This window comes from Calidris pugnax, unplaced genomic scaffold, assembly GCF_001431845.1.
Source record: "Calidris pugnax isolate Ruff unplaced genomic scaffold, ASM143184v1 scaffold138, whole genome shotgun sequence".
Lineage (NCBI taxonomy): Eukaryota > Metazoa > Chordata > Aves > Charadriiformes > Scolopacidae > Calidris > Calidris pugnax.
Window position 1 is genome coordinate 1,488,891 of NW_015090858.1, and position 17,378 is coordinate 1,506,268.

Genomic DNA, 17,378 nt, shown 5'->3' on the forward strand with positions numbered 1-17,378 from the left:
TGCTTCAAATCACTATGCTTTATTAATACTTCAGAAACATCAGGTCCTACAGCGGAGAGTCTTGTCCCCACCGCTTTCCAATCACTGCTTTGAAACAACTTCTTGCAATATGCAAATAGATACATGAGGCACTGTGTGAGTACAAAAGTGACAATACAAAAACCCAACAATTAAACCTCATGCAATACATACAGATATATAAAAAATATGATAACGTAGCATAATACACACAAGCACTATTAGAACAACCCATGTAAATGAATGTACAATATGCATAGCATTTAATGATCAATGACAACCGGTTTCTGACCTGTGAACAAAACCAGTCAGCTTAAATAAGATTTTTAAGATACTAGGTAACTGGTTAAGCCACAGCATATAAAACCTGCTGTACTGCAGCTTTTCTGCTCAGGGTCACAAGTGCAGATTAGCATACAAAATAAATAAGGACTACGACTCTACAACACTTGGCTAATGGCTCCTATTTCAAAATCACTGGCCCTCTTACTTTCATTCAAGGTTCATTAGCCAACACAGTGGCAAGAAACGTGCCAAGCGCAACAGTTCTGCTCTTGTACTGGTTTAATACTGATAAGAACACACACTTTTGAGTCAGCAGGAGTAGTTACAGGGGTCTAACTTACCACTAACTAAGCAGGGGACTGAGATTATGGCGCAGAGCAGAGGCTGGGTGAGGGCTGAGCAGCCCCGGGGTTTGCTGGGGTCACCAACCTGCCGGCTCCGTCACCGGGAGAGAGGGAGAGCAGAGGGGGCGGAGGCAGGCAGAAAACTGGTTCCCTCACTCTAAACAGTGCAAACATTTGAGAACACAAACAATCTGCAGGAATAAGGAAATACAGAGACAAGACTATTTCTGAAGTCCTATATTCCATATTGAGCTACTGTTACCTGAAATCAGCTTAAGTGTTCCTATGGAACAACATGCAAATAACAGCAATAACACCAGTATGTGTCCAGTCCTGGTGGGTGCCAAAGACCCAACAGCTGTGGCAGTCTCTGATCTTCCTACCTGCCATGGGACTTCCTACTCTCTTGGTGCTGCAGCCTCCAAAGATACGACCCCATTCACTATGAACACAGATGAAATTAAGATCAGAAAAGGGCAACTTAACTGTCTTAACAGTGGAGTTTACAGCATTTTGGCAAGGGGGGCTGACAATGTAAAAGGACATAAGAGATGGAAGAAAAAGCAAATTGGGAAGAGAATACGGAGAAGACAGCAGGACTGACTTTCATAAAAGGAAGTTAGAAGTAGTTAAAGTCAGTTAAAAGTACTTAAAGCTAAAACTTCATACTGGCCTTTATTTTTGGCAGTATAAAATTTTAACCCCCAACAAAACAAACATCTTGCTATTATTAGACACACTGAAAGAAAAAAGAAAAAATAAGCAAGCAACATTAATCACCCAGTACTAAGCAAAATGCCTTCTACTGAAGTTAAAAGGGCAACATGCAAAAGAGGAACTCATAGTATTTAATTGCCCTGAGAAGGTCCCTCTGGTTTCTTAGTGATTATCTCTTTATGCTTAGACACCCAAAAGAGCCATCCTTCCTTAGGTAAAGGGATAAATGCTTCCTGCAGGGAGATGGTCACAGCTCCCACCTTCCACGGCCTGGGGCACTAAAGGATGGTCTGGCCCTTGTGCAGGGAAATCCAGAACCATTTAATCATTAATACGTTCAGTACTTGCTATATTAATATCTCCTGGAAATTAGTAATCAGGCTTAATAGCTGAGAGAAAATTCAATAATCATAATCTAACTAGTCATAAAGCCCAGATATATTTAACTTTATAAGGAGATGAATGTATCTTCTCTCCTCAGACTAAAAAGCACATATCAACAAGAAGACATGAAACCCTGACTGAGAGGAGTTTGTTAACAAAATAAAGCAGACATTACAAAACAGCCAAATTCTTTTGCTTAAAACAGTGGTTTTAAGATGACAGAGTGCTGCCAACTCTTCTAGGCTTTTTTTTTTATTCCATTGTTTGCATTCCAAGAAGCTTGAAAACATTTCTTTTCCTATTGATTTGTCCTCTTCTGTTTGACAAAAGCTGCATCTTGCTGAATTTTCCCCGCTGCCAACACAGCTGCCTTTTGTTTATCTCTGTGCTCCGGCGGCAGCAGGCACAGCCCCAAAAACACATTAATCCAGCGGCACCGAGCAGCTTCTGTTCAGGCCCTGACAGGTCACACCAAATAAAGGGCTCAGTGACTCTCAGCAAGATTTTGGGTTCCTGTTCTGTTGAGAGAGCAGGTTAGCACTAAAGCCTACCTGTTCATTTTAAGGTAGTATTTCAAGTGGTGTCTAAGACAGATGGGTGTTGAGGTCCAGGCACTCCCTCGTCTCCACGTGACTACTTTCCAGCTGACATCAATATAAATAACTTTAGAGAACGTAAAATCCAATAAATACATTAAAACCAACCCAAACACGAGCAGAAGGTGGCTGGGTTAGCTCTCAGTGCTGTTAGTGCTGCTGAACAAGCGCTCCCCGGGCTGTCTGATGGCTGGGCAGGAGCCCAGGGAGGACCAGCCACGGGTTGGGGTCAGTTGGAAAGGTGACCCCCTTCCTGACGGATGTTCTGTCCATCAGGAGGTTTTGCCCCTCAAGAAGGGGAAGGGACCATCACTTCCCAGTGGGGTTTTGTCTGATGCTTCTGGCCCGACTATAAAAGGGACAGTGATAGAACTAAGCAGGAAAATTTAATTCAGGCTTAACTAGAGCTAAATTATATTTGAATCACCTGCAACGTGCCCTGCTGTGGCTCACATCTCCCCCTTCTCCCTGCAGCTACTTCAGGACTGTCAGAAATAGCCCAGTCTGGGCTATCAAGGACCAGCAGCACAAGCACACCAGGAATTTAACCAACATTCTCACACTCGACTAACTGTTTGTGCCCATCACAGACTGAGGGCAGTGGCTGGTGACCACCTGTGCCACACCATTCAGAAATACCCCCCATTCCTCGGCCACATTCTTTAGAAGCGGCTTTATGTCAGTTTTTAAAGGATTGCCTGGGAGGGGAGTTTTAACCCCAAACAGCTGCTTTATGCCACCGACTGAGCACGGGTGCTCCAGTGCAGCCAGCCACCCTCTCCCCAGCACTCCGAGAGCAGGAGGGGCACTCTTCCCAACATCCAACAACAAAATGGAAATTTCAGTGGCTTTTCATGACAAAAAGCTAATAGCACTGGAAATGCTTTTAAGAAGAGCAGCATTTCATCTGACTTTGAATTCAGATAAGCGTCTATTAAATGCTATTAAAGTCATCACTGTGATTAACAGTGTTCAGCTGCCAACTCTGCTGCAGCCGCTCGGTGCCCAATTCCTCCCCAGCCACGCGGGCTCATTACGAGGCGTCAGGGCAGCGGCTGCAGGGACCGGTTCCCCGGCAGCACCTCACCAGCCGACCTGCAGAACCTGCCATCCGGCAGGACCAGCCCCACGGCAGCACCAGGGGGTCACCATCAGGCAGTGACACGACCTCAGACGCTTTTACTGCCATTCCTGCCTTGGCTGTTCGAAGACAGAGTCACCACATCTCGGTTTTGCCTTTTTAATGGGTGTGTTTCTAATTCTTTCAAGCGCTGGTATTTCACTCTAAAGAACTGACATTTGTAGCTCTATTTTCCAGCCCACTTCCTTTTTAAAATAGGCATTAATAATACTTAAATGCATTCCTGTCTCTCTCTTTCACTCCTCCATCATTCAGAGGGTGGATTTTACTTAATCTCCATCAGTTCCAAAAATTTTCCTGCATTTCTATCCTCTCTATTCTCAAAAAACACCCCAAAAACAACCCCCCCCAACAAATGTCATTTGTAAAATTGTAATCTTGTCTATGTCAGACCCAGAAGACTTCACTGCCTTTGGTGTGTTTCTTTGCAGGAGAGGGAAGGGAAAGAAAGGTAGAAATAAGAATTACCCATGAGCAAGAGAGATGCTGGGTCCCCACTGAGCAGAACAACTCAGGCTGGTTTCCAATCAAGCACAACACAAGAATTTAAGCATGCTCTGTTTTGAAACTGCAGGCTGCTTTAAGGAGCAGATTTTCTGATGCTGGGTGCTAAAATGCAGCAGCAGGCATTCATTTGGAGTCTAGCAAAATACAAAAATACTTTAATTTTTCATTAAACATTTGTCTTGAATCCTTCAGCTAACTTCCACAGCTGCAAAGATCTTGGCTAGAATCAAGAACTGGTTTTGTTGCAGGCCCATCAGAAAGACAAGAAGGAAACAAGCAAATTAGTCTATTTGTCATTAGTCAATTTCTCGTTGGTGGACAAGTGTTAATATATTGTAGATGACACTGGGAAGGCCCAGAGAGGCGAGATCATTCTCTCCTCCAAAATTACATTTTGTCTTGAACCAAAGGAGGGAAGGAAAACAGAACAGAACAACCAGCACCAGAAATCCCAGACGTTTTAAGAGGAAAGGTATGAAAAGCTAATGTAGCACATTAGTACTATAAATTCAAAACACAGCACCGCTCCGTATTTCGGACTCTTTAGTTCAACTTCATAACCTCCTGCTGGAGCCCCTTCCCCACTCTCCTCCCCACCCACCCCGGTGACACTTCTCCTAACAGTATTACACATTACAGCTCGTGGCTTCTCCAAGTGCTATCAAAGTCCCGTTTAAAAAAAAAAAAAAAAAAATTTTTCAAATTTGAACCAAGTAAGGATATTCTCACATAGATGTAAGTATCCATTGAAAGACTTGGACCTTCTCTCCTCTGTAATGCAGATCTGCCCCAGAAAGGCTGAAATAAAGGGAACATTACAAAGAATTTGGCTTGTTCAGTTCCCTCCATGTTTCAGGAAGTTTGGCAGATTTAAAGACTAAACCATACTAAGAATTCACCAACATTTCACACCTCCCTTCATGAATACAACAGCTTCCCCCTCTCCTGATAAACCTCAGATAGCAGTGAAATCAAATAATTCTGTATGATCCTTTCTGTATTAATAATGAGAACTGTTTCCAAGACACGAAGAGGCACTAGTGGTCATCATAATGTAGCACGACACTGACTACCTGGGTTAGAAATCAAAGAGATGGTGAATCCAGAGGGATCACTAGGCAAGGCTGAAGCTTCCTTAGCAGACGTGGGCTCACTACAAAAACTCACTAGTGGCCATTCACTACAACGGCTACCCCCAGCTGCCGTCTCAGCCAGGCTCCCTGCCTGACGGTAAATGCAGGATGGAGAAGCGCTTGCAGCCTCCTCAGGGGAAAAGCTCCTGCCCTTGCACAGCAGAACAAGGCAGTGACCGAGGTGCTGTGTTAAACCCTACCATCCAGCCCAAAGCCCCGGGAGCTCGGGTACCCGCACGGCCCCACGCCAGCCCAGGGCCCAGCGTCCCTGCGGACACCAGCAGCGCTGCTCCATCCTCCCCGTCAGCCATCTCTGCTGCCTGCACCTCCTGCAGCAGCCTCCCTGCACGCTTTAACCGAGCCTGCGACGCCGGGCGCGTCCGAAGGAGGCCCACAGTGGTGCTGCCGGGCACAAAGCACTGCTTGTTCAGACCAGGAATTACTAGCACACCAGCTCTGGCTGTGTCCTGTGAGCCAGGCCAGGCGTCAGGAGCCCCAGCACGTAACGGACACGACAGGCACAGACAATGTACACACTCCCTGCCAGTCCTCCATCCCCACCTCGGCTTCACATCTCATCAAGTATGGCCAAATTAACCATCTATTAATCAAAACCTGGTACTAAACTGTTTCTAGTTCCTGTTACTAAATTTCCTGTGAAGGTCAGAAGCGTATTTGTTTTTAAACAAAAGCCAGGATGACTCAGACTGTTACTTTATGATTAACTCAGTGGCGCTTTTTTGCACGGGCAGGGGGTAAGTCACAGTCACTATTGTGGAACTTTCTACTACAAGCCACAAGATTTGGCAAGAATGGACAAGATGTTTTCTTGAAACCTAGTTCCCACTACAATCATTCACAAAAATGAAATATTTAAGTGCATTAAACACCAGTTTTAAGGAAATAAAAAGAGTCACATTCTAAAACCACCATAAACTGGCTCACCAGAATATGACAGGAAGCCAGCAATCCTTGGGTGAAATATTTAAGGCACTTGAGGGTAGTCAGTTTTTAAACGCAGGTAATAAAGACACAGCCACTTTAAAATTCTAGTTTAAATAAAAACCACAACAAAATAAAATAACACTGCAAAAAATTCCTCCAACTGTAAAGTTCAGTAAATAAACAAATAAATGCTTAGAATAAAAATAAAATTCTCCTTTGTATAGTACACAAAAAAGTGGCAGAAACAGAGCATATTTAACTGCTAGAGTATACATACTGTAAAGATCTCTCTCAAATACAACAATAAGGGTCCTTTCTTTCCAGATTGCCAAATAGCCAATAAAGCATGTTTGTGAGGGAGAAACAACCCAGTGCAGTTAAATATTGGATTCCAGTTTATAAACCAGAGCATCCCAGAAGCAGCCGATTCTGTACATTTTGCCTGGGATATTTCTTGCTCTTTTTTCTGGAGCATTCACTTTCATTTTCTCCTCTCCATGCACACACAAACGACTGTCTCTGAATAGAGACCGCCTCATTTCATACCATCTTTGGTACAGAACAGGAGGAACTTAGGGAGCCGCGTGGTGCCACCCAGCCCCTCACACACCGAGTCCATCCCCACGGACCACGGGTGGGACCAAGCTCCTCTGCAATGGCGACAGCTTCTCTCCTCCCAGTCTCCACAGTAACACCACAATTAAACACAACATACAGCATTCTTTGTAAGCGCTAATAGAAGTTTTCACTCGAAATTCACAAACGGGTATTCTCACCCATTAGCTTATACATATCACAGTTTCTTACCACTTCCAGGGCAGAAGGACCTGACCAGAAGCCCTGGACACACTCTAGCATCTGCTCCCAGAGACAGGGCAGCTGTGCAGAGCTCCACATCTGCTCAGGGTTTTGGAAGGGAGAGGGAAGAAAGGAGAAGACAAATGTGAACTCAGTAAAAGGAGTCTCGCCTTTCTGCTAAATGTTTGTCCATTTGTCATTTTTTGCCTGACACATTTTGCCTACTGTATTAGAGGCTTCTTCAGTGGAAAGCAGTTCCTTACGTGAACTTAACTGAACGTTCTGGATTAAGTACATTTTGTCACTGTGTGGCTGCTGCCTCACAGCTGAGGAAATTGAAGGGTGAGCTCCGAGCGTCATCACCAGCACCGAGGCCCTTGGGGTCTCTGAGACAGTCAGCCAAGATGTCCTGAGGATCCCTCAGGAACACCACCAGGACCGTGATGTTGTCACTGGATCCGTTTTCCTTCGCAGCAGCCACCAGCCGCTCTGCTGCGTGGAGACCCACTCCTTCGCTCTGCATTAAGTGGTCCAGGACCAAGTCTACAACCTCATAGGGCTTGACGGCATCAAAGAACCCATCGCAGGCCAGGAGCAAGTAATCCTCAGAACCAGTCAGCTCAAATGAATCCCCGTCAGCATCGCCAGAGACGTAAGGTTTCTGACATATGTCACCTGGGACAAACAACGAAAACAAAGGCTTTATTACTTTATTCTATCAGTTTGGTGAAAGATATATTAAAGTGGACAAAAAAAAAAAAAACCAGCAAGTGGACATTCAGAAACACAAAGATGCCTAGATGAACATTTATTACTTCCTCCGCTTTTACAAATTAAATACTCTATGTTTGTTAAGGTACTGTGGAACACCACAGTAAAAAAAAAGATGCTTACAAGAAGCAAAAGACTGAGAAGTATAAAAGAGTTGGGACTGTCATGGCTAGTAGGTAAAGTAAAACAATATTCCATGCTTATGGTAAAACCAGTAGAGTTATATAGCTGCAACCGCACCTTATGGCAAAGACAGTAAGAGTGGTTCACTATTTGGTGGATGCTGAAGAGAACGCCATTTACAGTAAACATACCATTTCGGGTGGTGTACTTTATATCAAATTTAATCTGAACTACACTAATTCTGATGGTTTATCTTACCAATTGCTCTGGAAACAGCCAAGGTGCCATTAACTCGCCAGCAGTCCATGTACGTCACGCAGCCGCCCAGCGCCTCAATGCGCGCCCTCTCATCCTGGAAAACAGAACATAGTCTTTATACTGTTATCTTATCAAAGAGGGGAAAAGAGACAAAATCCCAAACCAAGAGCTGCTTCAGCTTCTGTACGTACACTATGAACAGAGCAAGCACAGGTATCAGAGCCCAGCTGGGAACCATGCACTTCAGATTACTGGGAACAACCCACCGACTTCCCAACCGTACCACGGCCTGTCCACAAAACAGCAGGATTCTGAAGGTTTTGTACCATCACCTTTTTTCCCATATGAATGAGTACACTTTCTGCCATTTCTTTGCATCTCATGCAGCAATTGGGTAAATACATACACATTTGGAACAAAATACAAGATATCTAGAGTAGGTTACAACAGCATTTGCATTGATACTCCTTTATCTACTTCAGTTACTACAAATATTCATGCTATGAAGGCAAAGGCTCATGCAATGCCATCTAAACTAGCAAGATCCCCAACAGATTTCATGTAATAAAATGCCTGGCTATTTAAAATATATAGAAAATGCAATATACTTTAAGCCAGTTAGGCTAGTAGATTATCACTTGTTTTTGAATGATAGGATGGCATATTATGAAAGACTTCCATTATGCTAACATTTTAAATAGCTACTAATCTCAAATGAAAAAGTTCATTTGTAACAGGCAGTTTGAAATTCACACACACAAAAAAATCCTGTGAGTGTCTTTAATTACTACAGATTTCGAAAAGACAGTCTGAGCAGGAACTGAAGTCAGGACTACCGAAGGGGACGTAATCGTAGGCATCACCTTCTCAAGAGTGGATGGAAAAACCAAATGGTCCGTTCTCTGAACCCTACCATACAATGTATGTAATTGTGTAAAGCACCAAACACCTACCAAGGCTTGACTCCCAAACGTTTCAAGAGAGATTCTGACAACACACACAGGAGAAAAAGAATCCACATCAGACTTACTTCTCTTTCTGGCTTGTGAGGTTCCATCAGTGTCACAGCTTTTCCCTGCTGCACGAGCATCACCTGCGAGTCCCCCAGCCAGGCAATGTGCAGGTCGTTGCCCACAATCAAGGCAGACACTCCCGTGGTACCGCTCCGCAGCTTCTACGCAAGAAAGCAGGAATTCAGGTGAATGTTCAACAAACCCTACTAGATTAGATGGCAACATGGCAAATGGAGGTTTAACCACACTTCAATGCCCCACACTTCAATGCCAATCGTGACTCAGGTACCTGAAGAAAGGTACAAGATATTAGACAGATTTGAAATAAACCACTTACATATTCTAACATGCAGATGGCTAATACTGCCTCTGCTATGTTCTTCCTGCTCTGCTATTAATTCCAAAAGTTATCTAGGAGACGGAGACCCACACAGAGACACGTAGAAAAGAAAGAGGATCTGAATTTCTATGAATTTCTATGATTCTATGATTTAAATCACAGAATACCTTTTTCATGTTACAATCGCTTGTGACATTAATGGTGGGACAAGGAAGAGGCAGATAGTGACTGTACTATCAGGAAGAGAGAAACCTCTTTTACAGGTCAGAGGCGGGACAACAGAACATCTAGAGGCTGCCTAACTGAGGCAAAGAGGCAGCAAAAATCCCTATCAAATAATTGGGATGTCAGGATCATTTAAACCACATCACATTCCTCTTCAATCACTCATCTTGAACTTGCAAGCACTGTCATTTTGTTTTCCCTCAAAAAGAGAAATAGTTTTATCCAAGAAAACCTCTACATGTAGTGTAATTTCAGAAAGTCAGTGATTCAAACTGTACTGCCAGAATCTTCCATGTTATCCAACAGTTCTCACGTTACTTAAATATAATGGAATTAATCTCTACCCACTCACCTCTCTTTTGGCTTTGAAAAGAAACATTTCATCTGTCTTCTGGAAAGAGCATTTCAAGGCCTCAGCTGGATTCTTAACAATCTCTTCATGTAGCCCCACATTCACATGTAAATGGGTTGCTGAGTAATTGGCAGCATCCACTCCACCATGGCCGTCAAATACCGCAAAGTAAGCGCGATCAACGTCATCCTTTTTGGGGAGGGAGACAGAGGAAGCGTGTAAGTGCTCAGAACTAAAATAGCTCAAAGTGGTACCAGCAAGCAAAGATCCTTTATCTGGGCTGTCTTCCATACGTAAGCATGGGTAAGGGCAGTTTAAGTCAGTTTACCCACGTGCAAAATGCATAAAATGGGTACTTTACAGGGGAATTACTTTTCTTTGTTTGCTGTTAGTCACTCAGTATCCTTAAAATTCATCTGGAATTGGAAGAGCAGACAGTTGGTTATGGAATCCCACTGCAGCCTCATTAATTGGCACATGTCCTTGTTCAGCTGCTGTTCTCCCCGCTTCTTTTCTAACGTATCAGTTACCACAGTCACAAGAAGATTTTAACTGCAGCAACATAACTGTAAGTGAACCTCCCGTCTCCCTGTATCACTTATGACATGAAACCCGAGGTCAGGAGACCTCTCTCTCTTTATGAGGGCAGCAGTCAGACCCCAGCCACCCGAGTCAGTACCTCCTTGCTCCAGCACAGACATGATCAATAACTTGTGGCCACAAACTCTGACACTTCACCGACCATCCCTCACTAGGCCATCGTGTTTACAATGATGCTGAAGAGCCAACAAACCGCCCTCCCCAGTTCTGTCCAGACTCACTGATAAACCAAACAGCTGGTTGAACTCTGGGAGCAGAACGTGCCGGTCCTCCATCTTCCGTCGCGTGTTGCGGATGGCGTGGATGGAGACCAGCAGGAAGCGCTTCAGCGGCCTCAGGGGTGGCAACTGCTTCTGCCACTCCAGGCAGACCTCCCGCAGCTTGTTGAAGAAGCAGCGCTGCAGCAGCTCTCCGTCCAGCACTGACAGCACAGAGACAAAACAACACTGCAAGTTGCAATGGAAAACAGTGTAACATTAAAGGTAAGACCAGCTTCTTTACTTCCTAGTTCTCCTTCAAAACAGCAGCTTATCAAGTAGGTGATTACATTACCAAAAATCATAACGAAGACCCAAAAATCAGCCTGGCATATTAGACATAAATATTACTATGCAAATAAAATGCAAAAGATATAGTGGTAGGAGAGCATCCCTACTCCCCTTCCCCCCCCTCAAAAAAAAAAGGGAAATAATCAAGCAGGCAGAAAAGCCTTCAAGACAGGAGATTGCTGCTGTCTTGGACAGGAGGGCTGAAAAAGCTTCAGCCCGGCTCTGGGTCAGGTTATGTCCTACTGAACCACTTCCACTAAACAACATGGAACTCTGAGAGTGTTTTGCTGAGGTCAAAAGCTCAACTCATAATTGAACTGAAGTGAAATTATCCAATGAGGAAAAAAAATGTTCTTAACTAATTCAGTTGAGGAAGCAGAGTGGACACATTCATTAATTCTTTTTGGGAAGAGAGTTTCTCTTTCCAGAAAGCCAATCCACACAATGAGTCCAGGGCTCCAGACACATTTGCATCGTGCCCACAAAACTCTGCGCAGCTACCTTTCATCCCCCAGACACCCAGCAGGAGCAAATAAAGCTCTGCTCGCTGCTGCTTGCCAAACAGCCTCACCAAATATTCTGGGAAACATTTCAAAACACTGAAGTCTTCCAACACACAGCCTCTGGGAAAACCACAAAAGGAAAAAAACATACTCACAGGTGAAACTCTCCTCATCTCCTTCTCCCTCTGTTTCCACACTTTGCTGCTTAAATTCAGTCAAGTCTGTTTGGAGGACTTCATCAACAGCAGCGTGGATCAACGATGCTGCGAGAAGCGGTGAGACACCTCTGCTGGTAAGAAAAGGGAGGGAAAGCAAAATAGACTGCATTAAATTGAGCCACAACCTCCCCGTTAAGGCTAGTGACCTCAGAATTAGAAAGCATTACACACAATCAATAATTCCAACTTCATTAGTAAACTAGCAGAGGAAACCATATATTCAATATTTATTCATACAAGTCTTTAGTAAGATCTTCAGTTAGACAGCTGCTTTCTCAAGAACGCAAGGAGGAAGCAGTGTATGAATCATGTTTTCAAACTGTTGCCTCACACTCCAGTCGCAGATGGTACCTCCTCCTCCCGAGCTCTCGGATGGGAGCTGCTACCTTTGGTTCTAGCCTCTGAACACAAACTTTCTATTGGCTACACAACATTTCTAGCTCGCAGTAAACTGTCTCACCACAGACAGCATCAGGATCTCTGTGCTGCAGTACACACAAACCTCCCAAAAGGCTAATTAAGGCTCCAGTTCCCTTCCCTCCACAAGAAAAGTCCTGCCTAGTACCAACCTATAGCCCTTTAACACCCAGATCCTCCTGGCTGGAAGTTGCCCAAAGAAATCACACAGCAAGAAGATGCAGAGCTGGCACTGGGGACCAGGCTAAGAAAAGACTCCAAGACTTGTGATTCAGCTGAAGTTTTTAGAAAAGCACCTAGAAGACAGTAACGCCAATAATACACACCCTCTCCTTTCCACTCAATGCTTTATGCAAGCTCCGGGCTTTATAGGAAGCACATACTTGCTTCAGTTCTTTTGAATCTGTAAACAAATAAGCCCCATCCAACTTTAAAATGAGGCTACTAGAAAATAACTCTTTTATATTCACTATATTCCTGTGGCAGGCACTAACAATTACAGTACATAACACACATTCCAGACATTTTCTACGAGCACAATGAAGAATAAGCGTGGATGTCCATAAAAAGAATTTTATCCATTGTTCATGGAGTGTTTGATACCCACAAAGCACCGAATTATACAACCAAAGCAAATAACATATTAAGGCACCTGCAGCAAGTCAGGGACAAGACTGTTTTGCCAGGAAACGTTTAGAAAGTCCTGCACAAAACTGGCTGGCTCCCGAGACAGAAATGGTGGAAACAACTGGTCTCCGCAGAGGTCCCACAGAGATGGCTGGGTTTGTGCTGGGAGGGGAGGACCGTGGGGTTCGAGTACCAGTGACAAGCAGCTGGAAAGCATTTCCCATTGTGTTTGTGGAACAGGGGCCTTGTCACAGCCCAGCAGCCACGCACGTACCTCCCGGGGCAGCGGCAGAGAGCCCTGTGCTGGCAGCAGGGGCCAACAGCAGCCCGTTCCACACTACCTTCTGCAGCGGCGCCGGCCGGCTTTCATGGCTCATTTTGGCCCTTCAGTTAGATGGCAGAGCCTCTGCAGCCCTTCCAGTGCCAGCTGCAGCCACAGCCAGGAAGGGCAGAAAGTGGCTTTTCCCCCCTCCCTGGAGTAACATGTTTAGGGGAGTCAGTTCCTTTCCTACCCAGGTTAGAAATCACAATGCCTGCTTATCATCACTCTGACGCCAACAGACAGCCTGTTAAAAGGTCAGGCAAGAAACACATCCCAAACGGATATGGCACCCCCCCCCCGAAAAAAATCCTGCTTCCTGTTTGCGTTTGTATAGATGGAGAAGAAAGGAATATGAAAATACAAGCCACAAAAACAATGTCAGATGTGTAGCTGAAAGTCAGAAGCTTTAGTTAAAGTAGGTTTCAGCTCCAAGAATAGAGACAAGTATTAAGTGAAACAGCTATGCATTTAAACGCATAGCGAGAGCCACAGCTTCAGTCACCTTCAGAACTTCTCTGCCAGGTTCGAGGAAAAATTCAAACCTGAGCTAGGTTTCCAGTTCGGCATCAGAAGAGGGCTTAATGATTTTAAACTTCATCGACTTCTGCTTTCCAGAGCCCTGACTTGCTGAGCTGGGTCCATAAAAAGCAGCTTAAACAAAAGGCAATGTACCAAGTGCTATAATTCACACGTCCTGTATAAGCCTCTGCTTACAGGATGCCTAGAACAAAGAAAAGGTTTAGGCATTATTATGTCACATCCTTCTACTTTTTCCAGTTGCCACCCATTCCTAGAAGGGAAATTCATGGATTCCTCAGTACTGATATACTTCATTCAGCTTTGCTTCCTATGCATTTCCTCCCTCTCCACAGTTTTGCAAATCTATACAAAGAAAATGGTTGCTTATTGGGATTTTATTTCTTATGCAGGCAGCAATAACAACACTGAGCAGCTGATTCTGATGTGCTGACAAAAGAGAAAATACATTTATAAGCCTGTTTTTTACTCAAGCTCAGGTAAATGGAGCTCCAAGGCAATGGCATCTTCCATGCAGTTTAAATATTTCCTGGTTCTAATTCCACCCTCTAAATCAGAGATTTTAAGAGTTACCAAAATACATAATTAAAGAAGAGTGAGAACTGCTCCTTTAGTTGAGAGCTCCAAGGCCTCGCTCAGCTGGAGAGCACTTGAAGCAGGCACAGTACCTATGGCAACCCGTGTGGAAGTGGAAGCCTGTTACCATAACCGACTCCAAACCTTTTCTGTAAGCAAAGAAAAATGTCACTTGTTGTTAAAATCTTCCTTTCAAAGAAGCCCAAGACACCCTGCTGACAGGCTGAACCAAGCACATTTAGTCTTCATGAATCAGAAGAAATACTGTAGCTGTTTCCTAACTGGAAATACAGCTGTGCTGGGAAGAAGAGGGAAGGTGGTGTGTGATATGGAAAGGATGTCACCTTCTCTTTGGAGCCTTACAAGCATGTCAGCCCCATTTCTATGACACACACAGCGCTAATTACCTACCCTCGGCCTACGCAGGCTAGTAGTAAACAGACTTAAGAGTTTCTTTGCTACAGGCTATTTCTTTGCTAACAAAAAGGGTGTGTTTTGACCACAATAAAAAATATTTCAGAAGAATGAATGCATGTTGTAACAGTACAGATGAGGCACTGCAGCTCCACCACCAGCTACAGTCAGATAGCCAGGAGTTCATATCCTCCAGCCACTTCACGGCAAAATGCAAGCCTCATTTTAAAAACGTGAGCATAGCTAATAATTGGTAAGTTAAAGAGTAAAGCAATAGTCCTGCTAATGAAAAACACACTTAAACAGATATGCCATCCTCCTCTGCGAGAGGCTCCAGACCACTGGACACACCGCCTATTGCCAGGAGGAGCTACGCAGAGCCTCTCTTGATATACATACCTCTGGGGCAAAATAAAGTTACACACGGAAGTAGAAAGCAATTATGGTACTTTGCATAGCTTAGATTTGGCAGGAGTTGCAGAACAGAACCTACTTCTCTTCTTGTTCACCTTGTTTCTCTTCTGCAATGCAATCTAGTTCTCTATTTTGTTCCCCTTTAAAAGGCCAGCTGCCACGCTGTCACAGCCACAGAGGATTCGTGTACGTCAGATCAATCACAGGGCCACTAGTGACCCGTTACGTACCAGCCCTCAGAAAAGAAAGAATATACACAAGTTCCTTCAGGAAGCAGAAACCCCAGTAGGATTGCTTCTTTTGGGGCTTTATTTGGGTGATCAGCTCCCCAGCACATCTGCACATCAGTTCAGAGATGCACCTGCTGGAGCGTGGTACAAACCTCACGAGGATGTACCAACACCCAGGGCTGATGCAACGCCTCCTGAATTTTTTTTATTTTTTTTTTTGGAAGGAAAATAATTCACATCCTACCACCACACACACACATTCTCCCACAGCACTGTCAGGAAATCTCTGTTTGTATAAAGAGGAGCACAAGAGATTACTGGCTGTATTGGCCAAGTGGTTGATCATTTGTCACCTTTCGAATTAAAATAAATAAATAAACAAACAAAAGGTTACATGATGTCCTTTCTAGGTATGATTACCAAGCCGCAGCAACAAGGCAGCAGTGGTGTTGTGGGCCAGCACACCACAGCACGGTCCTCTTTTCCTTTCAGAGGGGATATACACACAGATATATATGCATATGGTGGGAAACAAAGCAGTGCTGTATCTGAGAGCAAAAGCTGCCAGCACCACTCAGCTGCGGCTGACTTCCTTTGGAGGGAAGATGTATTTTTGCACCTTTTTCTGCCAGCTCTGTAACCCAGCAGATGACAGCGCCGCGGCCGGGGGTGCGTTCCCCCACGTTCCCCCGTGTCAGCACGGTGGCTTCAGCGGGACCTGCCAACGCCAGCACTTCTCCACCAACTGAAAGGTCCTCTCACACCGCCCAAATAATAGCAGGTCACAAGGCTCCTCAGAAACAAAAGCTGCTTGTACTCAGTATTTTCTCCCCTATCTGCCACTTTTATTTCCCTCCTCCCTTTTTATTCTTATCATCAACTACAGAATGTTTCCCCTCTAAGTGGCTCTAAGCGTTAGTATTTATTACAGCAGCAACCAGAGCTCCCAGGGTGGCGGTGACCAGAAAAGCACAACACATGGAATTCACTTTTTTCTCTCAAGCGATCACACTGTGAACATGTTCTGGGCAAAGAGAAGTATTAATGCATCACAACAATACACACTAAATGGTACAAACCAGGAATAAGTGAGCAAGTTCCAGGGGATTTACTAAAAGCAGAGGTTATGGCAGACAGGGTACTGGCTGGTTTCTCAGAGGAAGCAACTAAAGGGAGTTTAAGAAGAGACTGGGTAAACCAGAGGCAAGGAAAGTATTTTTTTTTCCCCCTCTTCACACTCACATCACATCAAAACATCAGAGTTGCTGTATTAACTATTCTAAAAGCAGGGAAATGTTGAGGATGAAGGTGCCTGAGCCCCACCTTGGGTGTAAGACCAGAGAGTAGAACACCAGACACCACACAGGATGCTGGGGCAAGGAGAGATGAACCACAGCAAACGGCCGGGGAGGGTGCAGAAGCGGAAGCAAAGCCTCACAACTGCTATTGTGGTAACGTCCCCTCGCACAGGAAGGCTGCTGGAATGTCTCATTGTTCCTTGGCCCTGTCACAGGATGGCCACACAAGTTCCAGCTCCTAACAAGGGAAAGGAGAAATTCCTGTGTTGGGGGTCTGGTTTCATCTTATGCTCTGTTTCAGGACAAGTCGGTAAAATTTCAGGTTCATTTCTAAAGCTTTGGAAGTAACTAAAGGAGTCTTCACTCACATTGACCCATTTCCACAGGTTGTCAGAACACACAGCTCTTACTCAAAAGCATATGTTAATTAAAATTCTGCAAAACAAGAGTACTTAAGCCTGCCCTAATTCTTCAGAAATTTATATATGTATTTAGCTCCACACAAGGCAGGCAGTTCCACTGATTTAAATGAATTATTCAAAGTAGAACCATCTGCAAAGCTCCACCGGATTAGCCATTTCAGTCCATGTCCTGCCAGGGAGCGAAAGCGGTTGGCTGGTTTAGCCAGTGTCTGGCTATAGCTGCATTTGTAGATGATTGTTAAAATAATTAATTTTAGCTTAGTAAAGGCACTCAAGGGGGTCAGCCTGAGATATCCAGCTGC

At 44.5% G+C, this 17,378-nt stretch overlaps 1 protein-coding gene across 1 annotated transcript in view; it reads right to left on the bottom strand.

Moving 5' to 3' along the window:
• Positions 1-17,378, bottom strand: part of PPM1F (protein phosphatase, Mg2+/Mn2+ dependent 1F) — a 20,613-nt gene continuing 3,235 nt past the window's right edge. Inside the window, exons 2-7 of the mRNA XM_014944044.1 lie at positions 11,757-11,887; positions 10,772-10,996; positions 9,951-10,139; positions 9,051-9,194; positions 8,021-8,114; positions 1-7,543 (exon numbers count right to left, since the gene is read on the bottom strand). Of these exons, the coding sequence (XP_014799530.1) occupies positions 7,170-7,543; positions 8,021-8,114; positions 9,051-9,194; positions 9,951-10,139; positions 10,772-10,996; positions 11,757-11,774 (1,044 nt within the window). The 5' untranslated portion in view covers positions 11,775-11,887 and the 3' untranslated portion in view covers positions 1-7,169. The remainder of the gene's footprint in view (positions 7,544-8,020; positions 8,115-9,050; positions 9,195-9,950; positions 10,140-10,771; positions 10,997-11,756; positions 11,888-17,378) is intronic.